The 19,786-nt window shown below is 47.7% G+C and overlaps 1 protein-coding gene across 14 annotated transcripts in view; it reads right to left on the bottom strand.

Moving 5' to 3' along the window:
• ARVCF (ARVCF delta catenin family member) overlaps positions 1-19,786 on the bottom strand; it is a 226,147-nt gene that overhangs the window by 12,426 nt on the left and 193,935 nt on the right. For all 14 annotated transcript variants that reach the window (XM_050317992.1, XM_050317993.1, XM_050317991.1 and 11 more), the window contains 6 exons: positions 5,387-5,514; positions 4,302-4,452; positions 3,130-3,322; positions 2,052-2,163; positions 1,382-1,472; positions 310-363 (listed from right to left, as the gene is read on the bottom strand). In XM_050317992.1, the coding sequence (XP_050173949.1) occupies positions 310-363; positions 1,382-1,472; positions 2,052-2,163; positions 3,130-3,322; positions 4,302-4,452; positions 5,387-5,514 (729 nt within the window). The remainder of the gene's footprint in view (positions 1-309; positions 364-1,381; positions 1,473-2,051; positions 2,164-3,129; positions 3,323-4,301; positions 4,453-5,386; positions 5,515-19,786) is intronic.

Raw genomic sequence — 19,786 nt, 5'->3', positions numbered from 1 at the left:
CCAAACTTGCAGATGTGTAAGAGGGAAAGCAGCTGCCTCAAGGGCCAAAGAGCAGAATGAAAGGTGGGCTGCTGTGTCTCCAATGTATGCACAGAGTGGAGGAACTGGAGTGCACACTCTACATGTGTATAAATTAAAAAAAGACAGGAGAAAAAAGACAACCAATCTTTTGTGAGGTAATGTTCTGATTTTAAATGTCAGCTTTATCCATCTGAAATAATATCTCCTAGAGAAACAGTTGAACTTTCCTGTGAGTGACAGTGTGCTCCATTGGAACAGACACGCAGTTTGATCTGGGACTGAATTTACCTGGGCCGAGTTCATCCATAGGTATCATGTCACGACTCCCAGACTTCTCATTATCTGTAAAACAGAAACATTGAAACCACCTGAGTTACATCTGCTTTTCTCCAAACCTGGTAGTTCTGAATTAGTCACAGAACCAGAGAGGTCCATAAAGCACTGAATGCAGAGATTACTGTAAAAAAATCCTGAACTGTTCAACTGTCACCCATTCAGAAAGCAAGTCTGACTGAAGTTCTCCAGAGAGCACAAGTAATCCATCAATCTCCTGCTTTAGCACTGTAATACAGAACTCTCTCTCTCCAAGTGACACCAGAAACCACAGTTCTGCTTTGCACTACCTACCACTATTAACAAGCTTCTCCCTGGTCTCTCCAGAATAGAAGAGAAAATAAGGAAGGTGCAGCTTCTCACGGCACACAGTCCAATCCAGCAGCCTGCTGAGCCAGCAGGAAGCTACTATACAAAGAAAACAAGTTCCCTGTCACATCAGCAAACTGACCCAAATCATCCTTCATCTGCATAATCTTCCAGGTTTGATCAAAGACAGGCAGTGTGGGGCTGTCATTGCTGCAGTTAAACAGGTGATGTGCACCACCAAAACCTCCTGTCAGGAACCAGAGCCAGCCCAGGGACAGAGCAACCACACTGACATCAAAGCTGGAGCCACCCCAGAGCTGCTGTGGCTGCACCTCATGGAAAAGCACAGCCAGGTTCAGCTGGAGCTGGGATTAACTCACCTCCAATAAAACCCCTGCACAGCAGAGCAAGAAGCTGTGCCAGAACAGATGTGCTTTATTCAGAAAGGAGAAGACTCCAGCACTGAGCAGGGGGAAGGTCAAGCCCCTTCTCAACTTGTGTTCCATACAAGTTGAGAAAACACTCTCGACAGTGTAGTTTCCTAAGGGAAGGAATCTCATCCATATGCAGGTAATAAGGACTGACCACTGTGGGACTGTGGGGTAAAATCACCCCAAATAATGCATTTTTACCCCCTCACGCTGCAACACAGTTATAGGAAATCCAGAAAACAAGAGAGCAAAGCACTACAGAACAAGGGATGAAGAGCAGAACTGACCTTGACTTTTATCCACCAGAGGCAACGTGCTGTCATCATAGCCAGACCTGCCAGCAGGAGCCTTGGAGCCCTTCGGAGCCGCAGACACGGCCTAGAGACAAAACCCACACAAACACAGAGCTGCTACTCGGGCCAACTGGACGAGGAAAATAAACAAACCAACACTGTGGAGACATCGTGGAATGCTGCTGAGCATTCCCCCTGCTGTTGGTAATATGGCACTGGAGGATTCTTCTATTTTCATACAGATTTGCTGGGGGGATTTTCTCCCTGTTATCTGAATGGCAGCACTGTTGCTCTGTAAAAGGAGCAAAACCTTTCCCCAAGGAAGATGAAGAGGCTGCAGATGAAGCAGCCCTGTCCTGCCACAGGGGATGTTTCAAATGAGACAACTAAGACAAGACATGCTAATTCTTCCTCCAGTAAAACCGGGGTATTTGGCCTGTAAGAGGTGGTAAATTCCCAAACCTGGAGAGCTGCATTTCCCAGAGCACAGGAAAGCACAGCCAGCAGAACATGCATCATGGTGTGACTGAGTCAGAATACAATCCCTTGGGCTATCACCCAGAAGATGTGAAGCCTACCATCTACCACACTGCAATCCTACACTAAACCAGGACATCTTCCACTCAGGCACTTCCCATCCTAACCTAAGATCCAGCGCCTTTACCTGAAAGTGTGACTTGTTCCACCCATCCTTCTGCAGGGCATTTCGTAGCTCTTTGTAGCTCCAGATCATCTGAAGAATGTGAGATGCTGCTTTTGTTTCTCTGGGAGACTGGCTGATATGCAAGACAAAATCAGAGTCTTAAGTGTCAAGCAGTGTCAGACTATTCAAGTGTTGGTACCTAGTGCTGCATGCAGCTATTATCTGCACCTCTGGGTTAGGGGATTTATGTGACTTCTTCATGCCTACAGGTATTTGCTGACAAAAACAGAAATCAAGAAGTTGTAAATTGTGCACATTTTTGGGTTTTCACAAGTACTGCTGGACAAGCACTGAGGCCAGGGTGACCCTTTTCTCTTGTAGCATCAACAAAAACCAGATTCCATCCAGGAAAAAAAAAACCATCCCAAACAAACAAACAAAAAAAGTTCTATGCCACTTTTCAAACCTTCCCCCCAATGTATCTCTATCCCCCACAATTCAATGAAGTTGCTCCATAGTTCAGAATACCTTACAAAGTAATTTGGGTCAGCAAAAAAATAAGCTGTTTTTAAACAGAAAATGAGTTTTTATCCATTCCCTACTAGGTCAATAAAATGAAACAGGCCTAGATTTTTGGTCAGCTCATATTTCGTAACAATACAACCCAAAAAAGCTGAAAATGCACCTACAACGTGTAACTGGCTGAGCCACACAAAACAAAGGCTCTGAAGCAGCCAGAACACAGGTTTTCATCCTGGCATTTCAGGAATGGAACACTGCCACAGAAAAAAGGCCTCCCACACTGAACCCCAGAGCAGGGTTTCACTGCAAATGCTGTCTGAGTGCACAGGTGGTGCCAGGATGTCTCTGACAAGGAGAGAGCACCTCAGAGCGTGGCTGAAGTGACCACTCAACTAACTTTCATATCCAGTAACCCTACTAAAGGTGCTGGCTGGTTTTACCCTGTAGGTATCAGCTGCTGAAATTAAAGCTCTGGAAGGCTCAGGATGCTCCAGTACTTGACAACCCAGAAGCTGCTGTTTGTGGACCCTGTCGTGTTTGCAGACAGTTCCTGTGCATTCCTTCCAGCTGTACTTACCTGGACTTGCTGATAGCTACCAGCTTCTGAATGCCCTGGGTCTGGATCAGGGACCTTGCATTTTCTGAGCTGTCAGTAATGATTTCATGGATGGTGTTCAACACTGCCACCACTGTATCCTCTTCCAGGTTCTTTGCAGATCTCTGCTGCCTGCTGGGCAAATTCCTTACCAGCTCACCCATGGCATAACTACCTAGAGAGGGGGAAGAGATACCATCAGGCAGCCCTAATAATCAATTCAGCTTCCCATCCTGAATGATAACACTCAAGGGCATTTGACACCTCAAGAAAAACTTTACAGTGTACGTGTTTTGAGCCTCAAGACTGTAACTTCACAGGGTATTACTACTCCTGGCTTCAAGGAAATTGAGAGTTGATACCCAAGACAAAGTCCTTCATCATAAATGCTAAAAAGTATTGAGAGGGGGAAAAAAGCAATCTTTATTGAGAATTTTACAGCCAGCATCTATCATATTTAGCGAAGCCTGAGGCAAAAAAAAGCATCCAGTAGCTGCTGCCAGTGCCACGTTTTCATGCTAATACACACACAGCCTGCTCAGCTCAGCCTTGTAACAGCCCTTCTGGGGCAAGGTGTGCAGTCCTGCATTCATTAACCTTCCCCCCACAAAGGTGAGAGCATTTCCTCCTGGGTGCACTCAGCCTTCTCCAAGCACAGGACTGCAGAAAAAACAGGGGGGCTGGATTGACCACTCCCAGGTGTCTGTACCACTGGCCGCTACACCTCTGAACCACTAAAAAGAGAACTTGATGCATTAAGGCAGAATCCCACCTTGCTATTTGCTAGCATCAACTTCCATGGTGGCCCTAAACATGTCACCAGTATTTCCTGAGTCCCACTAAGTCTCTGTGACCACCACACAAGTGCCCCACCAGCCAGAGCTAAGGACGAGACAAGAAACCTCTAAACCCACCCAATCCTCCCTGCAAAAGTCTGCATCTGATCTTACTCCCAGGTTAGAGACTTCCCTCAAACCACAGCTTGTCTGAGTGGGCTGTAAATACATCCTGACTGACAGCCCCCAGCTTGGTGTCTGCAGGACAGCGTGGACGGGAACTGCACACAGAAGGAATCCCCAGCACAGGGGACAGAACAGGGGAGTCTCCCAAGGGTCCCCAAGGTCCCAGGCTGGTCAGAGAAGCTCAGCAGGTACCTATGAGGTCCTTGTTGCGCCGATCCATGGAGAGGTTTCTCAGGGCAATGGACACAGCCCTCACCACCTTGTCGGAGTCGGACTGGAGCAGCTCCACCAGCACCGGCAGCCCCCGCTCCTTCCGCACCGTCGCACGGATGTAGGTGGACCACTGAGCAGCCAGCAGGCCAAAAGAAACAACACAAGCACTGTGAGTCCCTGCCCAGGCCCTTCCCTCGCCCCTGGCACTCCTGACAGTGCTATAAAGCCTTTCCTCCCCTGCAAAGACCCTTCTGGTGTGTGTGCTGATGTCTCAACCCCTCAGTCAAGTTCATCGAGCACCAAGGCAGAAAGGATGCAGAAGTTCATCCTGCACCTAGGGAAGCTGCTGGGGAAAGAGGACAGAAATAGGAGGAAGGAGGGTCATCCATCAGCATTCTGTACCTACCTCAGTCTGAAAACATCCCTCTGGGTTAGGAAAAAAAAGAGGTCATTTGGGAGAACAGTAAAGCATCTAAAGCATCTGTGATCTTCCTCCTTCTCCAATTTCATGCTTTTATTCTGTTTCACAAATGAGTTTAAACTAAGCTGCAGTCAAGACAGCTGTGAAACACCATCCTGCTGACCCTCAGGCCACTGATCAGCCCCACTCTGCCACGTGATTCCAGACATGACCAGGCACAGCTTTGAGAGAACTGCCTGAGTAGTGCTGGGGATGCTTCCAGAGGATGCAGGACGGACTCTGGGAGTGCAGCTTCCTCAGCAGTCTGACAAGCCAACAAATGAAGTATTCAGGACACTTAATCACCTAACACCAGGGTTTTCTGAGTGGACAAAGTAAATGGTTAAGTGGCCTAAGTTAGTAAAACTTGTTCATGGTTAAACTGTCATGAGCTCAGTGACACTTCCACTACGTAAACATCCTCTGTCCAGAAGATGCAAAACATCTTCAGTGAGCAAATGGAAATAAACCTTTGGCCTTCCCACCTCCTTCCTTTTTAAAGGAGATGCAAATGCAGGAAGTAACAGTGCCCTTACACTGGGACTCTGCCTTGCTCTGTACCCACAGAAAGGAGACCAAGAGGCTGCAGAGAAGATGCACTCACCGTCCAGTTGCCAGCACTGAGGTTCTGCAGAGCTCCTGCTGCAGCTTCCAGAGTGTTGAAGTTCTGGCTCTCGGTGAGGATGGAGAGGTACAGCCGGACCACGTCTGGCTGGTACAGCAATTCAAAGCCTGCAGGAGAACAGGAGCAAGAGAAGCAGAGAGGACAATAAACACACAGCATCCCTGTATTTAACCACAGGAGAAAGCTGCTACACCACAGAAAGAAGGGCTTCTGCCACATTCAGGTCAGTCCATCCACAGCTGTGGAAAACAGTGATGGCAACTCCTGCAGAGAATGTTCACGTGGGCTGGAGGGCCCTGTGCTTGTGTTCAGGCTGACAATTCTCTCTGAAATCTGGGCTATCTACACACTGCCTGGCATGCATGTAATGACAAGCTGACAAGAGACAAATTTTGCCTGCAACAATTCTTCCTGCATCTCTAGACTGGGCTGCAAATTGACCTTGCACTCCTATTTTTATTCAAATCTCTCTCCCTACCTCTGGAGACACAAACAGCAGGGCCAGGGAGAACAAGCTACACCATCATATCAGCCACCCCTCTGCACACAGGGGACAAAAGACAGAGGCAAGATGTCCAAGTGACCAGAACCCCCATCTGGGAGGGGCAGGGAGAAACACTGATTCCAGTTCAAATATTCAGTAAAGAAATACACTGGCATTGTACCACCCTGGGAGCCTGAGACAGACACACCTGCCACCCACATGTCCCCAGAGTCCCTGCACCAGCTCTGCACTTCAGCAGGACAGGCACGAGAACTGTTCCCAGCTCTGCCACCCATTTCCTCCTGTGATGCTGAGCTCCTGACAGCAGCATCCTCACCCACAGGATCAGGACTCACCCATCTACCCACATTAGAAAGAGGGTGTTGGGCAAGAACTTCATCATTCCAAGTTGCTGCACAATTTGAAGGAATTTTTCTCCATCTTTCTGCTCTAAGTGCAGCACGAGGCTCTGCACCAAAGAGGGCAGAGCATGCCAAGCATCCTGCTAAAGGACTGACCACCCTCGGTGCTGTCTGAGTGTGTGAACAAAAACACAACCCCCTGAAGTGCTCTGGGGAGTGCAGGAAGCACAAGCAACCACGGTCAGCACAGCCTCACTGCAGCTGGTTTGGTGGCTTGGGGCAGTTTGCACTAAGCAAGGTTCAGCAGGCATCATCTAGGAAAGGGCTGAGAGAACACCACATCAAAGAAAGCAGAAAGGTGCCAAGGAACTTGGGCAAAGAGGGAAATTGAAGCTTCTTTTGAGCAGAAGAATTTTATGGTTATTATTTGTACACATGAAAAGGATGTTTTTCACCTCACTAGATGCTGCCCTAGAAGTGGAACATAATTCAAAGCAAGTTTTCCACTAGGAAGATAGAAAACCTACAAACACAAATCACTTCCTCTCTTCAGTACTTGCTCTTCAAAAATCACCAGTCTCTCATATACATATTTTTCAGCATATATCACAGATTATCATATTTCAGACATCTCAGATCAAAACTACAAGCAAGAAAACTAAGCAATGCTATCCAGTCCTGTGGATATCCTATCATTTTTTTTCCTTTTTAAAATTCTCTTCTGGTAAAGGCTTTCTGAAATGAAAGCCTTGGTTTTAAATCTGCTTCTCCACATTCTTCACAGCAGTTACTGCTGTGGGGCTATGTGAGCCAAGCTCTCAGAACTACTTTAAACCTTCTACAACACTGCCCATAAACACAGGCCATGCCACCCCCTGGGAATACAGGGGTACTTATCCCCCTGAAAGCAAGGAAACACACTTAATTAGCTCTAATTTCTTAATTAAGTGACTCCAGTGACTGGAGAGTGAACCAGCTCCACGTCTGGGACTGCTTTTAATGCCACCACTTGTGTGCTACACATGACACCCTACGGACATGTGCAAGCTGCAACAGGTGGCAATCCCCAAAGGCATCCTGCCAATCCATACCCCTGACCTCCCTCTTCTCCAGTGTCCTCTCCCTGCACTGGGATCACTGCCCTCTCCACTGAATGCAGAGGAAAAACTGTCATTCCTTAATCCATGAAGCACGAGCAGCTGTGCAGCTCTGCTCCGCTCCTCCAGCAAGACAACCTTCAGATCACCTTTTTCCCCTGCCACTTCACAAGGTGAACTGGCAATCTAAGAACTCCTCAAGAAAAACCACTGCTGATAAGCACACAGTATTCCTTTCCTGAACACTAATACTTGAAAATCTCTTAGGACAGCCTGCTGGAATTTCAACACCGAGTTATCTTCAGGGAAGCTCTGCTGAAATGTAAATCAGATCAGCAGAACAGATGAGAAGGCAGGTTCATTAACAGATAATACTCACACAGAACATTTGCTGCTTCCGTGTGTGAGCTCAGAGCTGCCCGTGGTTCAGGAGGATGCCAGTGCTCAGCCAGCCTTCTGGTTTACACCGTCCATCTACAACTTGGGCACCGTGAACCAGCCCCACACGTTCACCCCGTGCTGTTATTTACAGGCAGTCTGTGATGTGCCCCTTCTGCCAGCCTGTACATTCTTTCTGGCTGGACACTCCTCAGCACCTCCCTGGGTGTGAATGCCAAGATGCTCCAACCCTCTCACCTCTGCTTCCCTCCTGCAGCCCCGGCCGCATTCCGGTCACGCAGCTCCCCCCGCTCCCTGTCAGTGCCTCCCTCCATGCATGAAAGCCTCTCCTTTTCCCTACTTACTGATGTAAGAGCATCTCAAAAATGCCTTCACCTTCTCTCCTCAATAATGCACAGCATTTGCTCTACCAGCTACCAGTACATGCCCGCTTTAGGGCACAGCTCCTTAGCCAGCTGCTGGATGATTCCCTCCTCACTCCACACATCCCCCCTTTCCAACCACACTGATGCCTCTGCCCGAGTGGCATCTGTTTGAAACAGTTAACAAGGGCTACACACCACAGAGAGAACTGTGGCCTCCCTCCTGTCTGCCCTGCTCCCCTCACTGCTGCATCTCCCAGCACTGCAGCCCTTCTGTCAGCCTGGCTATGCCAGAGAAGGCAGCAGGATTTGCTACAGCCAAGTATTAAGAATGCCCTCGTGGATGGCTGCTCATTAGCAGGGATGAGATCCTAATAGCGAGCAAGTTACTGCTGCACTGGAGGGTTTCCCCTCATTGACAGCAACCTGACACTTCTCATAAGCATTATAGTGCCTTAAAAAGAAACAAACAAGTTTTATATTTTCTCCATCTGCTTCCTGTCCTAATGAATCCAGCTCTGCTATTTATAGGATGCAATTTGTCTGAATTATTATAAATTTCCTCCCAGTGTTGCATGGAGGCCTCTAACATTTTTCCACAAAGCGCTTCAGGCACGTTCCTGGAAGCACAGCTGGTCTCACCTCCATTAAGCACCTGCTTCTCTTCAAAACTGATTTCCTTAATTTCAAGATCATCTTAATTATTTTTTCAGGTAACGCTACTTTTATGCAAGATACAGCTAACTGCTTATATCCATTTTTTTTAATGCAAATGAGGAAAGAGGGTCATTAGTGACAGATAATACATCCAATGAGAACAACATCCACTGTTTTTCTTGGTCTTTAAAAAGCTGTTTTAATTACAGCCCAGATTCAGCACTGCTCTTAAAAAGATAATTTTCCTAGAACAAACGAACTTTTCCATCAGTTATGGATTTGTGCTGAGTTGCAATCTGTTTCCTCCTGGAAAAGCACATAGAGAAGTCATTTATTGCTTTTTTCCACTGCAGAGTAAACGAGTTCCCTGTGTTAGCTCTTGCCTTTCAGAGAAACAGAGCAATGCCTCGAACCCTGCTGGCACCGGGAGCAGGGTCTGAGCACTCCCCAGCGACCACGGATGTGTCACAGAGGAACATCCTCCACCTCACACTCATCCCCACCAACGCTGCAGTCTCATCTTCCTGAGAAAAAGGAAGATGAGCTTCTTTGCAGCAGAGTTGCTAAAAATTGGCAAATGGATTAGTTGTGTGTGAGGTTTGCACTACCGGGAGGTGGCACGTGGATTATCCTCTATCTGCCCACAGAACGGTGACAGCACAGACAGCAATTTCAGTCCTGAATGGAAAACACCTGAGGAATTAGCTGGGCTGATTAGCCCTCTCCATCCCTCAGAACCTGTGATGAGAATGATGCAGCAGTTCCTGGATTATCTCCTCCACAAAACTATTTGCTTTTATCTTGGCAATGCTGATCCTGTGCCTACACTGAGCTACATTCTGGCAATACCACAAGACACTGCACCAGGTGCCTATGCCTGATACACCTGCTTGAGCCCAATTTCAGACAACTCTCTTTGGAGCAAGGCTGCTAAATCTATTCCCCTTCACCACCCATTCCATTTAGGATTTATTCCCCTCCTACAAGCACGGGAAATTACACAGACACGTACACTGGTCAGATGAGAGATCTGCTGCAGCAGGAACAGGCTGCCTCAGTTCCTATCCATGCAAAACCCCTGGGCTGCTGTTTAAAACAATGGTAGATTTCAGAAGAAGCTGGAAGGATGCTGGTGACAGCGTAGGGAAAAATAACAATGTCTAATCCTGGGGGGGAGGAAATAAAAAATCATTTAAGTGAACCCTGGCAGCAACTCATCCCTGCAGTGTGCACAGGCAGGGGCACACCAGTGGTTTGAGTCTCACTTGCTGCACTCTGGTTCCCAAGGCAGAGAAGGTGCAGCACCACCTGGACTCCTCTGGGATGCCACTAGAGCAGGAGATGCCCTCCGTGCCCACAGCCCCCAGGGGTGGGCAGGACTGGGAGCTCAGGGGCTGCTGCGCTGGGCAATCCCAGCAGCTGTGACAGCGACCGGCAGATGGAGCGAGAGGAGCCCGAACGCACCTTCCCCGCAAGGTCACTACTAACAGACTCTGCAGAGTAAAGAAAGCAGCTCCCTCAGCAACCAGGAAGCTGTGAGCCAAAAGAAAAAAAGAGGAAAAAAAAGAGTAAAGAATCACGTCAGTAAAAGAAACGAACAATTATCTTCTGCACAAAAGGAAAGCTCTGCAGACCTTGGACTCCTGCCCTCTGCTGACAGCCGGCTGGGACCTTCACCACAGCCCGTGCACTCCACTGTCTGCAAGCTGTACACCAGAGCTCCGAATTATTTGCTACAGAAATGTTTTCAGAACACGTGAGCAGCACATCAGTCCGGCAGTTGAAGCCTCCCCTCCCAGGAACGCCTCATCCCGCAGTGTGGTTTCACAGCAGAGGAATGGGAAACCCCTCAGAAGGCTGGGGGAGGCAGCTGGGCACTTTTACAGAAACAGTAATCAGATCTCTAAAAAACCCGAGCCATCAGCTCCATTCCATCTGTATGCCGTGCTTCAGCACCCGGAGCACAGAGCAGCCTGAATGCCAACACAAACTCGCAAGATTCTTCTGATGGAAAGGCTGAACAGGAGCGAGGATGCAGCCAGCTCCCAGAGAGCCAAATGCCTGCCATGGCTACTGGAGAATGCAGCTCCACACAGAACACCGAGTGTCACACAGCTGAGAACAGCAAACTCTGCGAGCAGTGAACACAAAGTAACGGGGAAAGTTCTGCACAGTCCCTGTGGCTCTCACTTCAAGGTGCAGGACAAGTCAGGACAGCGACTGCGCTTACTGCAGAGAGCCAATCACGAATGCAGCATCCACCACTGGGCACGAGCTCTGCAGACAGACAGAACAGCCTCTGAATAGCACTGAAAAGAACCACCAGAATAATATGGGACACATGAGACTCAAATCAGGCCTGAGGGAATGCTTAAGAAGAGTTTTTCTATTTAGAAAATGAACACCACAGTGTGTGACCTTTCCAACTAATCTACTAAGTCACACAAAAGCTCTAAAATGATGTAAACTCTTCCCAGCTTACCACATACTCCCACAATGAAAGCAGCAATGGCATGCTGGTTAAAAAGGGAAGCAAGCAAACCCCCACCCCAAAGGATGTAACAGGATTGTTACCAGCACTACCAAGTGTGGAGGTATGCAAAAAAAACCACAGGGAGCTAGGCTGACTGCAGGGAAGACAGAAAGGCAGCAAGGAAAGGAAAGGGAGGGCAAGGCAGTGCAGCAGAAACAGGGATGCCTGGGAAAGCAAACTGTCTTTTGCTATTTCTATTATTCTTTACATTTCCCAAGCTGCACAAGCTGTTATCAAAGTCCCTTCTCTTACAGAGCACGCTTTGTAAAAGGTTAGTTATATTCCACTTCATATCCAAAGAATATGCAATTCTACAGAGAGGTGGCTCAATTAAACACAACCCATTTTGACCTTGTGTGAGTTCCAGCACTTCTGTTTTCTGTGAGCACACATTTTAAAGCTAACACAGCCTTCCCTTTCCAAAGGACCTGCAAGCAGCATTTCTCCCAGCAGCGTTTGACAGGCTGCCCAATACGAAGTCTGTCTCAAGCATATGCAGCTAAGTCTCCTGGCAACTGGAGATGTGCTGTTAACAGCCTCCTCTCCTCACTAATCAGCAGCAAAGGCTCTGGAGGACCAGCACTTAATAAGGATGTGGAAGTTGCTGTGATAACTGGAGCACTACCCAAGGTGCTGGTTCTGTCCCGGGGCTGCCACTGAGGCAGGGAACCCCCAGCAGCCAGGCTGTGCAGGGACGGGGAGCTGTGCAGATGTGCACCACAGGGAGAGAGGCACGAGGGAGAACCGAGCTCATTTAAGCATTTGTAGGTCACCTCTGGCAGTGTTTTCTATTTGGGTGTTTTGGAGAAACACCATCGTCACAAGCAACAATGCTTTGGATCAAGTTAACATTAAGCCCTTGGGCTGAATGATTAAAATGGAGAGTGCATGTAAATAGCTTCCTTTACCCCAGTCCCAGAAGACTTGCATCTGACCTTGGAGACTCCCAGTACAGTACATGAAATGTTAACACTTGCTCTCTCGCCAGCTCCTCTGGTCTGAAGTTATTTTTATTTACTTCAGTGATAACTGGATGCATTTTATTTTAAAGGGAACAGGGCAACCACGTTATTCCAAAAGCAAGTCTGTTCTGAAATGTAATTTGTATCTAAAAAACAAACATTAGATAGCATTGTCTCCCCTCTCATGCCCACAGCACGCAGGCAGCACCTCTGCCTTGTGAGCTGTGCATCAAACACAATCCCTCTGGAAGGACAGGTTCCCCTTTTCCCATCCCCAGCTTACCACGGGGTTTGCAAGCTCCCAGAATGCAGCCCAGGCCCTGCAGCACCACTGCAACATCTCCAACTGTGGTTCAAAATCCTGGCTCACAGATGTAAGTGAATATAAAACTAATTCTCATCAAAACTCTGCCAGCTCTGCAGGGTTTCACAGTGTGGCACTGCCAGCCGTGCAGGGGCTCGCTGCTCCTGCCACTCAGCACACCTGAGACTCTAAGCTGGGATGAACACTCCTGCCTGGAGAAATGCTGTGTCCAGGGTAGTCTTTCCTACTGCTTGTTCCTCACTCTTGTCTCAAACACTACAGTGTTTTAAGACAAAAGACTGATCAGGCTTATCAGGCTGGCGATCCCAGTGACAGCAGATCAATATGCCAGGAGAGCAGCAGTGCTCCTGGATGTGGGCAATCCTGCCTGCTCCCCCCAGGGAAGCTCCTTCTGGCTGGGCTCAGCCCTGTGACAGCTGCCACCAAAGGAGCTGGGCACGGTGATGATGTGCATGGCACTGGGGACTCCTCCAGCAGACAGCAATCTGGCCCGTGCACGCCAGATCAATACCAAGCGTGTCACTGATCATGTTATGTTTCCCTGGGAGGGAAAGCCGGAATTTCCAGATGCTGCCTGCTACATCCCAGGAATATTAGAACAACAGTGACAAGGTCAAACATCCATGCTTATTCTTTTAGATCTCAGCGCTGCTGCCACTCCTATTGACCATGGGCGCTTCTGATGTGTCTGCTTGTGCCTCTGAGAGGGCCCAGAATTACATGACTGACTGGTTTTCTTTCTCCTCTCTGAAAGGACCCAGATGGCAGTGCCTGGTGACCGCTCACACGCCCTCAGGGGTGTCTCCTTCTTCGTGTCACCAAACAGCTCTATTTTGTCACTCCTCCTTTGCAGTCACAGAGAACAACTGCAAGGACTGCACAGTCCAGGCCAGAAACGAGAACACTGCCCAGCCTGACAGGAACGAGCTGACCACAGAACGCCTCCCCTGGAACAGGCAGGTGGGAAATGGACCTTTCTTCTCCACAGGGAAAGGTTTTAAATGCAGGAACCTCTAGGCTACAACATGTTTACTCTCTGCCTTGGTAGGGCTTGAATCCACTGCTTTTTGGAGCGTATTTCCAACCTTTTCCATTTAGCTAAGCGTTCCCAAAGGAACAAAAGAAACAGAAAGATGGCTGGCAAAGCCAATGAGGATTGGGAACTCCAGGAAAATTATTACTTTTCATACTATATAAACAAATGTGTTTTTACAACTGTGCATTCATGAATTCATGCCAGAACACATGCATTTTCAGGGACTTCTCCTTAAACTGAGAAAACCAAAACCGGGCAAACCCCTTTTCCTTACAACCTCAGCCTACAGCCCCGTGAAGCACATCCCTGCTTCCTGATCACTGCTGCCACGGGGTGCATCAGAACAGCCCTGAGATCCCAGACACTGCACACCCCTGCTTCCTGATCCCTGCTGCCACAGCCCCCAGATCCCAGAGACTGCACACCCCTGCTTCCTGATCACTGCTGCCACAGCATGCAGCTGAACAGCCCTGAGATCCCAGACACTGCACACCCCTGCTTCCTGATCCCTGCTGCCATGGGATGCAGCTGAGCAGCCCCCAGATCCCAGAGACTCTGCACTGCCACGACTAGGGCAGATGCCTCATGGTCCAGCCCAACCATCAGCAGGTTTGAGCTCAGGGTACAAAATGTGTTTATTAAAGAGAGAGATACTGAGTGATTCTCTGAAGGAAAGCCCATAAAAAAAGAATTACACCATAGCTATGTCCAGTAATAAAATCCAATGTGTTGCTGTTAGCATCTTACCAATAAGTCCAAGAGCCTCGTAACACAAAAGTGTCTCAGAACTACAGTCATCACTGAAAATCAACACCACTGTTAAGGGACTTCTTCCTTTAACTTGTGCCTGCCTGAGCCTACCATTTTCTTTCCTCTGGTCTTCTGTGTGTGTTTAACCATGGATCATGTGTTCCAAATTGCCCTTTTTTGGCCTCAAGCCCCTGTAAAACTCAGCTTTGCAGTTCCAGATGCCAATCAGCTGCTCTGACTCCAGAAAGATAACGAGCTTTTAGTTTCCTCCCAGCTCAGTAGTAGAAACCTGTCTGCAGAGAAAAGCTTACTGCAGGAGGAATTATGTATTAGTTCCTGGCTCCAGATACCACTTTAATATATTTATTTTATTTAAAGGTTCTGACATTATTCAGAACTGTTTAGCTATTGAATAGCTTTATAAAACTTGCCCACAGGCAGCACCTCCACTGGGCTGGCACCTGTCACGTTCTCCCAGCCTGTCTCAGTTTTGTCTTCAGTGCCAAGGGAAAAACAACTTCAAGAAAAAACCCCAATCTTTCAGAGCTCGTGCACACTGAACTCTGCTTGGAAGCCAATCTGAAAGCTGCTCCTGGGCTACTCATGCTTCACCGAGTCTTCCTATGCTTCCACTTCTCATCATGAATTTTATAGAAAGTCTCATAAATGGTCCGAAGCCATTACACAGGTATTTGGTTACTCATACCAATTCAGCTGCTTGTTAGAGGCCTGTCTGCTTAAGGCAGTGAAGGGCTGCAGAACTCCACAGCTTGAGTTCCTTAAATAAGGAGGAAGAATAAATCTATTCTCCAGTGGATCTACCCTCACAGAAACATCAAACATCTCAAAATACATTCCAGTAGGAAGGAAATATTTGGATATAAACAGCTCATCTTATTTTGAGGAAAGCTTATCAGAACCCCAGCTAAGCAGAAGGCAGCAGGTCCAGCCTCAGCCTGCAGATATGAAAGGTCAGTGGTTCCTAAAAACCAGGACTGGGACCAAAGCCTGTTTGGCTCTTCACATGCAGAGTCCTGCAATCTTGCCTTTATAAGCATTTTATAAGCAACTGCCATATGGAAAGACTCCCTCATGTTAATAAATAATTTATTATACGCCAACCCAAACACTCCCTCCTGTTTGTGTCCTGAAATTGCTAATTAGTTCCTGCTCCAGCTTCCAAAGTCAGAAGTGTGTTTCAGTTCCTCTCTCCATGAAAGCTGCCTCGTGCACCCAAAGGCAGCCCAGTGCCTCTAATCTGTCTCAATTACAGTCACTGCACTGCTGTCAGGCAAGTATCTCCCAAGCATCCAAGAAAAAGAATTTGATGTTTTCAATGTCAAATAAATGTCAGGCCAGAGTGGAAGCAGCATGAACAGAAGGTTTTCTTCAACTTCTCTAACAAAAAATGGACCTTGCAGCCCAGTTTTTTAAGGTACAGTATTTGGGTCCTTAATTCTCATGGATTTCAGTGTAAGCTAGAAACCCTAATGCCTTCAAGAACAGAGATTCTGCACCCATCCTCAGAGCACCAGATCCAGGCAGGGACTAGAGATGATGAAAGGCAAGAGAAGGTGCTGCTGCTCGTCCCTCAGCTGAACTGGGACACACCACATCGAAGGTGAGGAGTGAATGGAGACTCCTGCCCTTTCTGCCAACCATTCTCTGCAGCTTTCTGGAAAACCAGGGAAGTTTCTATTAAATGAAAACCTGCCTGCTGTTCGGTGCACTGCCTGAATATCAGATAATCACAGGCAGAAACAACACAAAACCAGCTCTGCCTACAGAATTAAAGGTTTCTTGGAAAGACAGGTCTTACTATAAAACTTAAATTTGGATTAGAATGTGAGATAAGACAACATGATCTGGAGGGAAGTAGCTCCCTGAAGCCTTAGCTGGCCCAACATACACACACATAACACAGCCACAAATAAATCTCTATGCAAATTAAAAGGAAGAAGAGAAGAGATTGGGGCCCCAGCGTGTGGCAGTGAATGAGATACTTAGCTGAAATGAATAGAGGGAGCACAGAGGCATTTTTCAAGAGGCAAAGGGGAACATTACACAGCATCCAACTGCAGCCTGGCCCCATCTTCACCATCCTACAGCAATGGCATGCATTCACAAACCACCAGAAAATCATATGAGAAACTTTACAACAAAGCCACGGCAGCCACTACCTCAAAGCAACTCTGACAGCTTCTTTGAGACCACTTCATTGCTGTTAAAATAGTGAAAAGATCCCTAACCCAATAGCTGCTTTGTCTAGGACAGTTTTCAACGTCAATGCAGCTTTCTTATGGTAATATTATGCAATTAAAAATCGAGCTTAAAACTACCCGTGTAAAAGATTCCAAGCAGAAGCTGACATTTACTGTGGAGGTTGTTCATGCCTACAGAAAACCCTGAAAAGGTCAGTATAAATGTAAATAAGGTGAGATAGTTCCTCAAGAGTATAGAAATTTCCATCATGTTATGGACTAGACCCATTTCTAACCGTTCATACACAGAGCTATCGATGCCCTGGTGGCTCCTCACGGGCCATCTGAGTCCAGGCTGGATCTAGAAAGAGGTCTCCAGGTTTCAGTGAGATGACTGGCACCAAATTTTAAGTGTTTTGGGGAAACTGGGATCCAGCCAGGCAGAAAGCCACCAATACAGATTCACGCTGACGGCTCTGATCTCGGCACTGCTCCCAGCGAGCAGGTACGTCACATCAGCAAGGGATGTGCTCATTAGAATTTCACTGTTAAGCAAAACCTTGCAGAACTGCCCAAATCTAAGTTGCATATGTCTTTTACCAAGTCTCAAGTTTTGGACACCAGCACTACCCTGAAGTGCTCTCCTGGAAGCAGCACTTGTGGAATGGAGTAAATGGGATTAGGCCTCACCTCCTGACACCCCCACTTTCTCATTCCGGAAGAGATCCCAAACACTGCACTGCACATCACCCCTCAGTCAGCCTGCACATTTCTGATCTCTCCTCTCACATGTCTGCAGGTTGCCTCGTGTGCTCTCATGTTTTATGACTCAGTGGGCAAAGTATCCCCAAAAGGGGAGTGGGAAACCTGCACCTGCAACGAATGCAGACTTCCAGTTTCCCAAGTCTTTAAAGGTCATTGGGGACACTCCAGTTGCCCCCCCATACTCTGAATGACTCTTTGGAGATGTTTTTCTTGCTCACCGTTTTTAAACTCTCAGCTGGACAAGATGCCCTTACATGCTCAATCATGATTACAGATTTGCTGGTCGTGATTTCAGAGGTCTCAGAACCAAACTCATTGGATTAAATCAGATTCACAGAATACACTGATTTGGAAGGGACCCACAGGGATCATCAAATCCAACGCTCAGCCCTGCCCAGGACCATCCACAAGAGTCCCACCATGTGCCCCAGAGGATCATCCAAACCCTCCTGCAGCTCTGGCAGCCTTGGGGCTGTGCCCACTGCCCTGGGCAGCCTGTTCAGTGCCAACCACCCTCTGGGGGCAGAACCTTGTCCTGAGATCCAACCTGAGCCTGCCCTGGCACAGTTCAGCAGTGCCTGTCCCCTTCCCTTCCCACACCAGCTCGGCTTTGCTTACCCAGACTCAGCCTGTTCAAGTGGACTGTCCCAGCACTGAGGTATTTACACGTTACTGAGGCTACTGCTAAAAGAGAACACAAAGTTCCTCTAAATGTCTCCTACAAAAGCAACAATATTTTCAGTAAAGAGACAGCAAGGGGTGCAAAACACAACTGAACTGGACATGAGGGGCAAGGACTGCTCTTCACAGAGCCTCCATCCACACCTGCCTGAACCAGGGTCTATTCCTGCACAGACAAATCACATTTCAGGCTATTACAGACTTCCAATTTTCCCTACGATCGAGACACAGAAAATTCAGGGCTGAAACCAATGGTCTGTGAGGCTGAAATAAAAACGCTCTCCTCTCCACCACATACTGATCAACACTCACTCCGATCACCCCAAACGCCTGGGTCAGCAATCAGGCTCTCGGTGGGTTCAGAGCAGCCAGCAGCTGGACTGACACTGCCTTCTAAACCATGCAGGGGTAAGATCCCCCCCCCCAGCTGACAGGTAAATTTAAGGGGCTGCTTTCCGAGGCAAAGCGCCTGCCCCGCAGTTCAAGGTCGTTTTTCTTCAATCCACAGTCAGAGGTACATGGCACATTAAGTCATCTCATTCCCTGTCATGTCAGAGAAGGGGAGAGCTTTTATGCCCGTGCAGAGCACTCGGGGTTGTAGAAATAAATATGGCTTTATATAGCAGCTTTCACACTGAAGATATCTCAGAGTGGTTTACAAAGTAATGAGTCAGATAATGGGGCTGCAGCAGCTGTGCAGGTACATGCACCAGGAATTAATGCTGAGAAAACAGAAGTCTTAATTTTTTGATTCTCTTTATTTGCTCTTCTGCAAAACATGACTGCAGCTTCAGTCTGACTAATGAGCAGCAGTGGCTTCTGCAATTCAGAATGCACAGGTTATCTGACATTCCAGTTTATTTTAATTTTGAGATTAACTCCATGATTAAAGCTCTCCATTAACTATAATAAATACTGTTCAAGCAAAAGAGGAGAAAATGCATGTACTTTCCCATTCTGGCTGCACTATAAGGAAGGCCTCCTTGCCTGATCTCTAGGCCCTCAATTTGCAATTAGTTCAGAATCACGCAACTATTTCATTTCCATTCACCTTTCTCTCCCCCATCATTAGCTGTTATAAGCAGGCCCTCAAAGGCTGATTAAGAGTGTTGTGAGGACTCCATGCTTTACTGTGCAGGTGCCAGAGAAGGTACATATTCATAATAAAAACATATCTGTCCTTTAAATAAGCCACATCTTGGTATGCTGCTCGATATACTCCAACTAAGATGCATTTTGCATCTATGCTCCTTTCCCAGGCTCCTTGGGCAAATGGACTCTCATTCCTCTTCTCATCTGAGTCACCTAAACCGGGCGTCACGGATTAAGTTGTTTTGGAAAAACGTGCTGGTTTTATGCAGACATACCTTGTCTGACTTTGTAATCAGTAAGAGTCACAGAGAACAACCTGGCAGAGAGCGTGGGAGGTCACCTGGGCCACCTTCCTGCTTAGAGCAGGCTCACTGCCCAATTTAGACCAACTCCAGTCAGGTCCTGGAATCCTTCAGTGACAGAGAACCCCTCGAAACCCCTGAGGAACCTGCTCCAACACCTACTTAGGGGCATCAGCCTGTGCTTTTGTGGGCAGAAGAAACAACAGACAGAACAGACAAACGATTTCAGTAAGACTGGAGAGAGATGTGTCTGGAGTCGAGTTCTGAAAGCCCCAGAGTCCTGCAGGGCTCCCAGACAGCATCCACGTTCCTGTTCCTCCTAAAGGCATGGCTTCAGAACACCCACCTGGAGCTACAGCTACTGCCTTTAC

This window comes from Myiozetetes cayanensis, unplaced genomic scaffold, assembly GCF_022539395.1.
Source record: "Myiozetetes cayanensis isolate MyiCay16 unplaced genomic scaffold, myiCay2020 scf21, whole genome shotgun sequence".
Lineage (NCBI taxonomy): Eukaryota > Metazoa > Chordata > Aves > Passeriformes > Tyrannidae > Myiozetetes > Myiozetetes cayanensis.
This window is presented reverse-complemented; position numbering and strand designations above follow the sequence as displayed.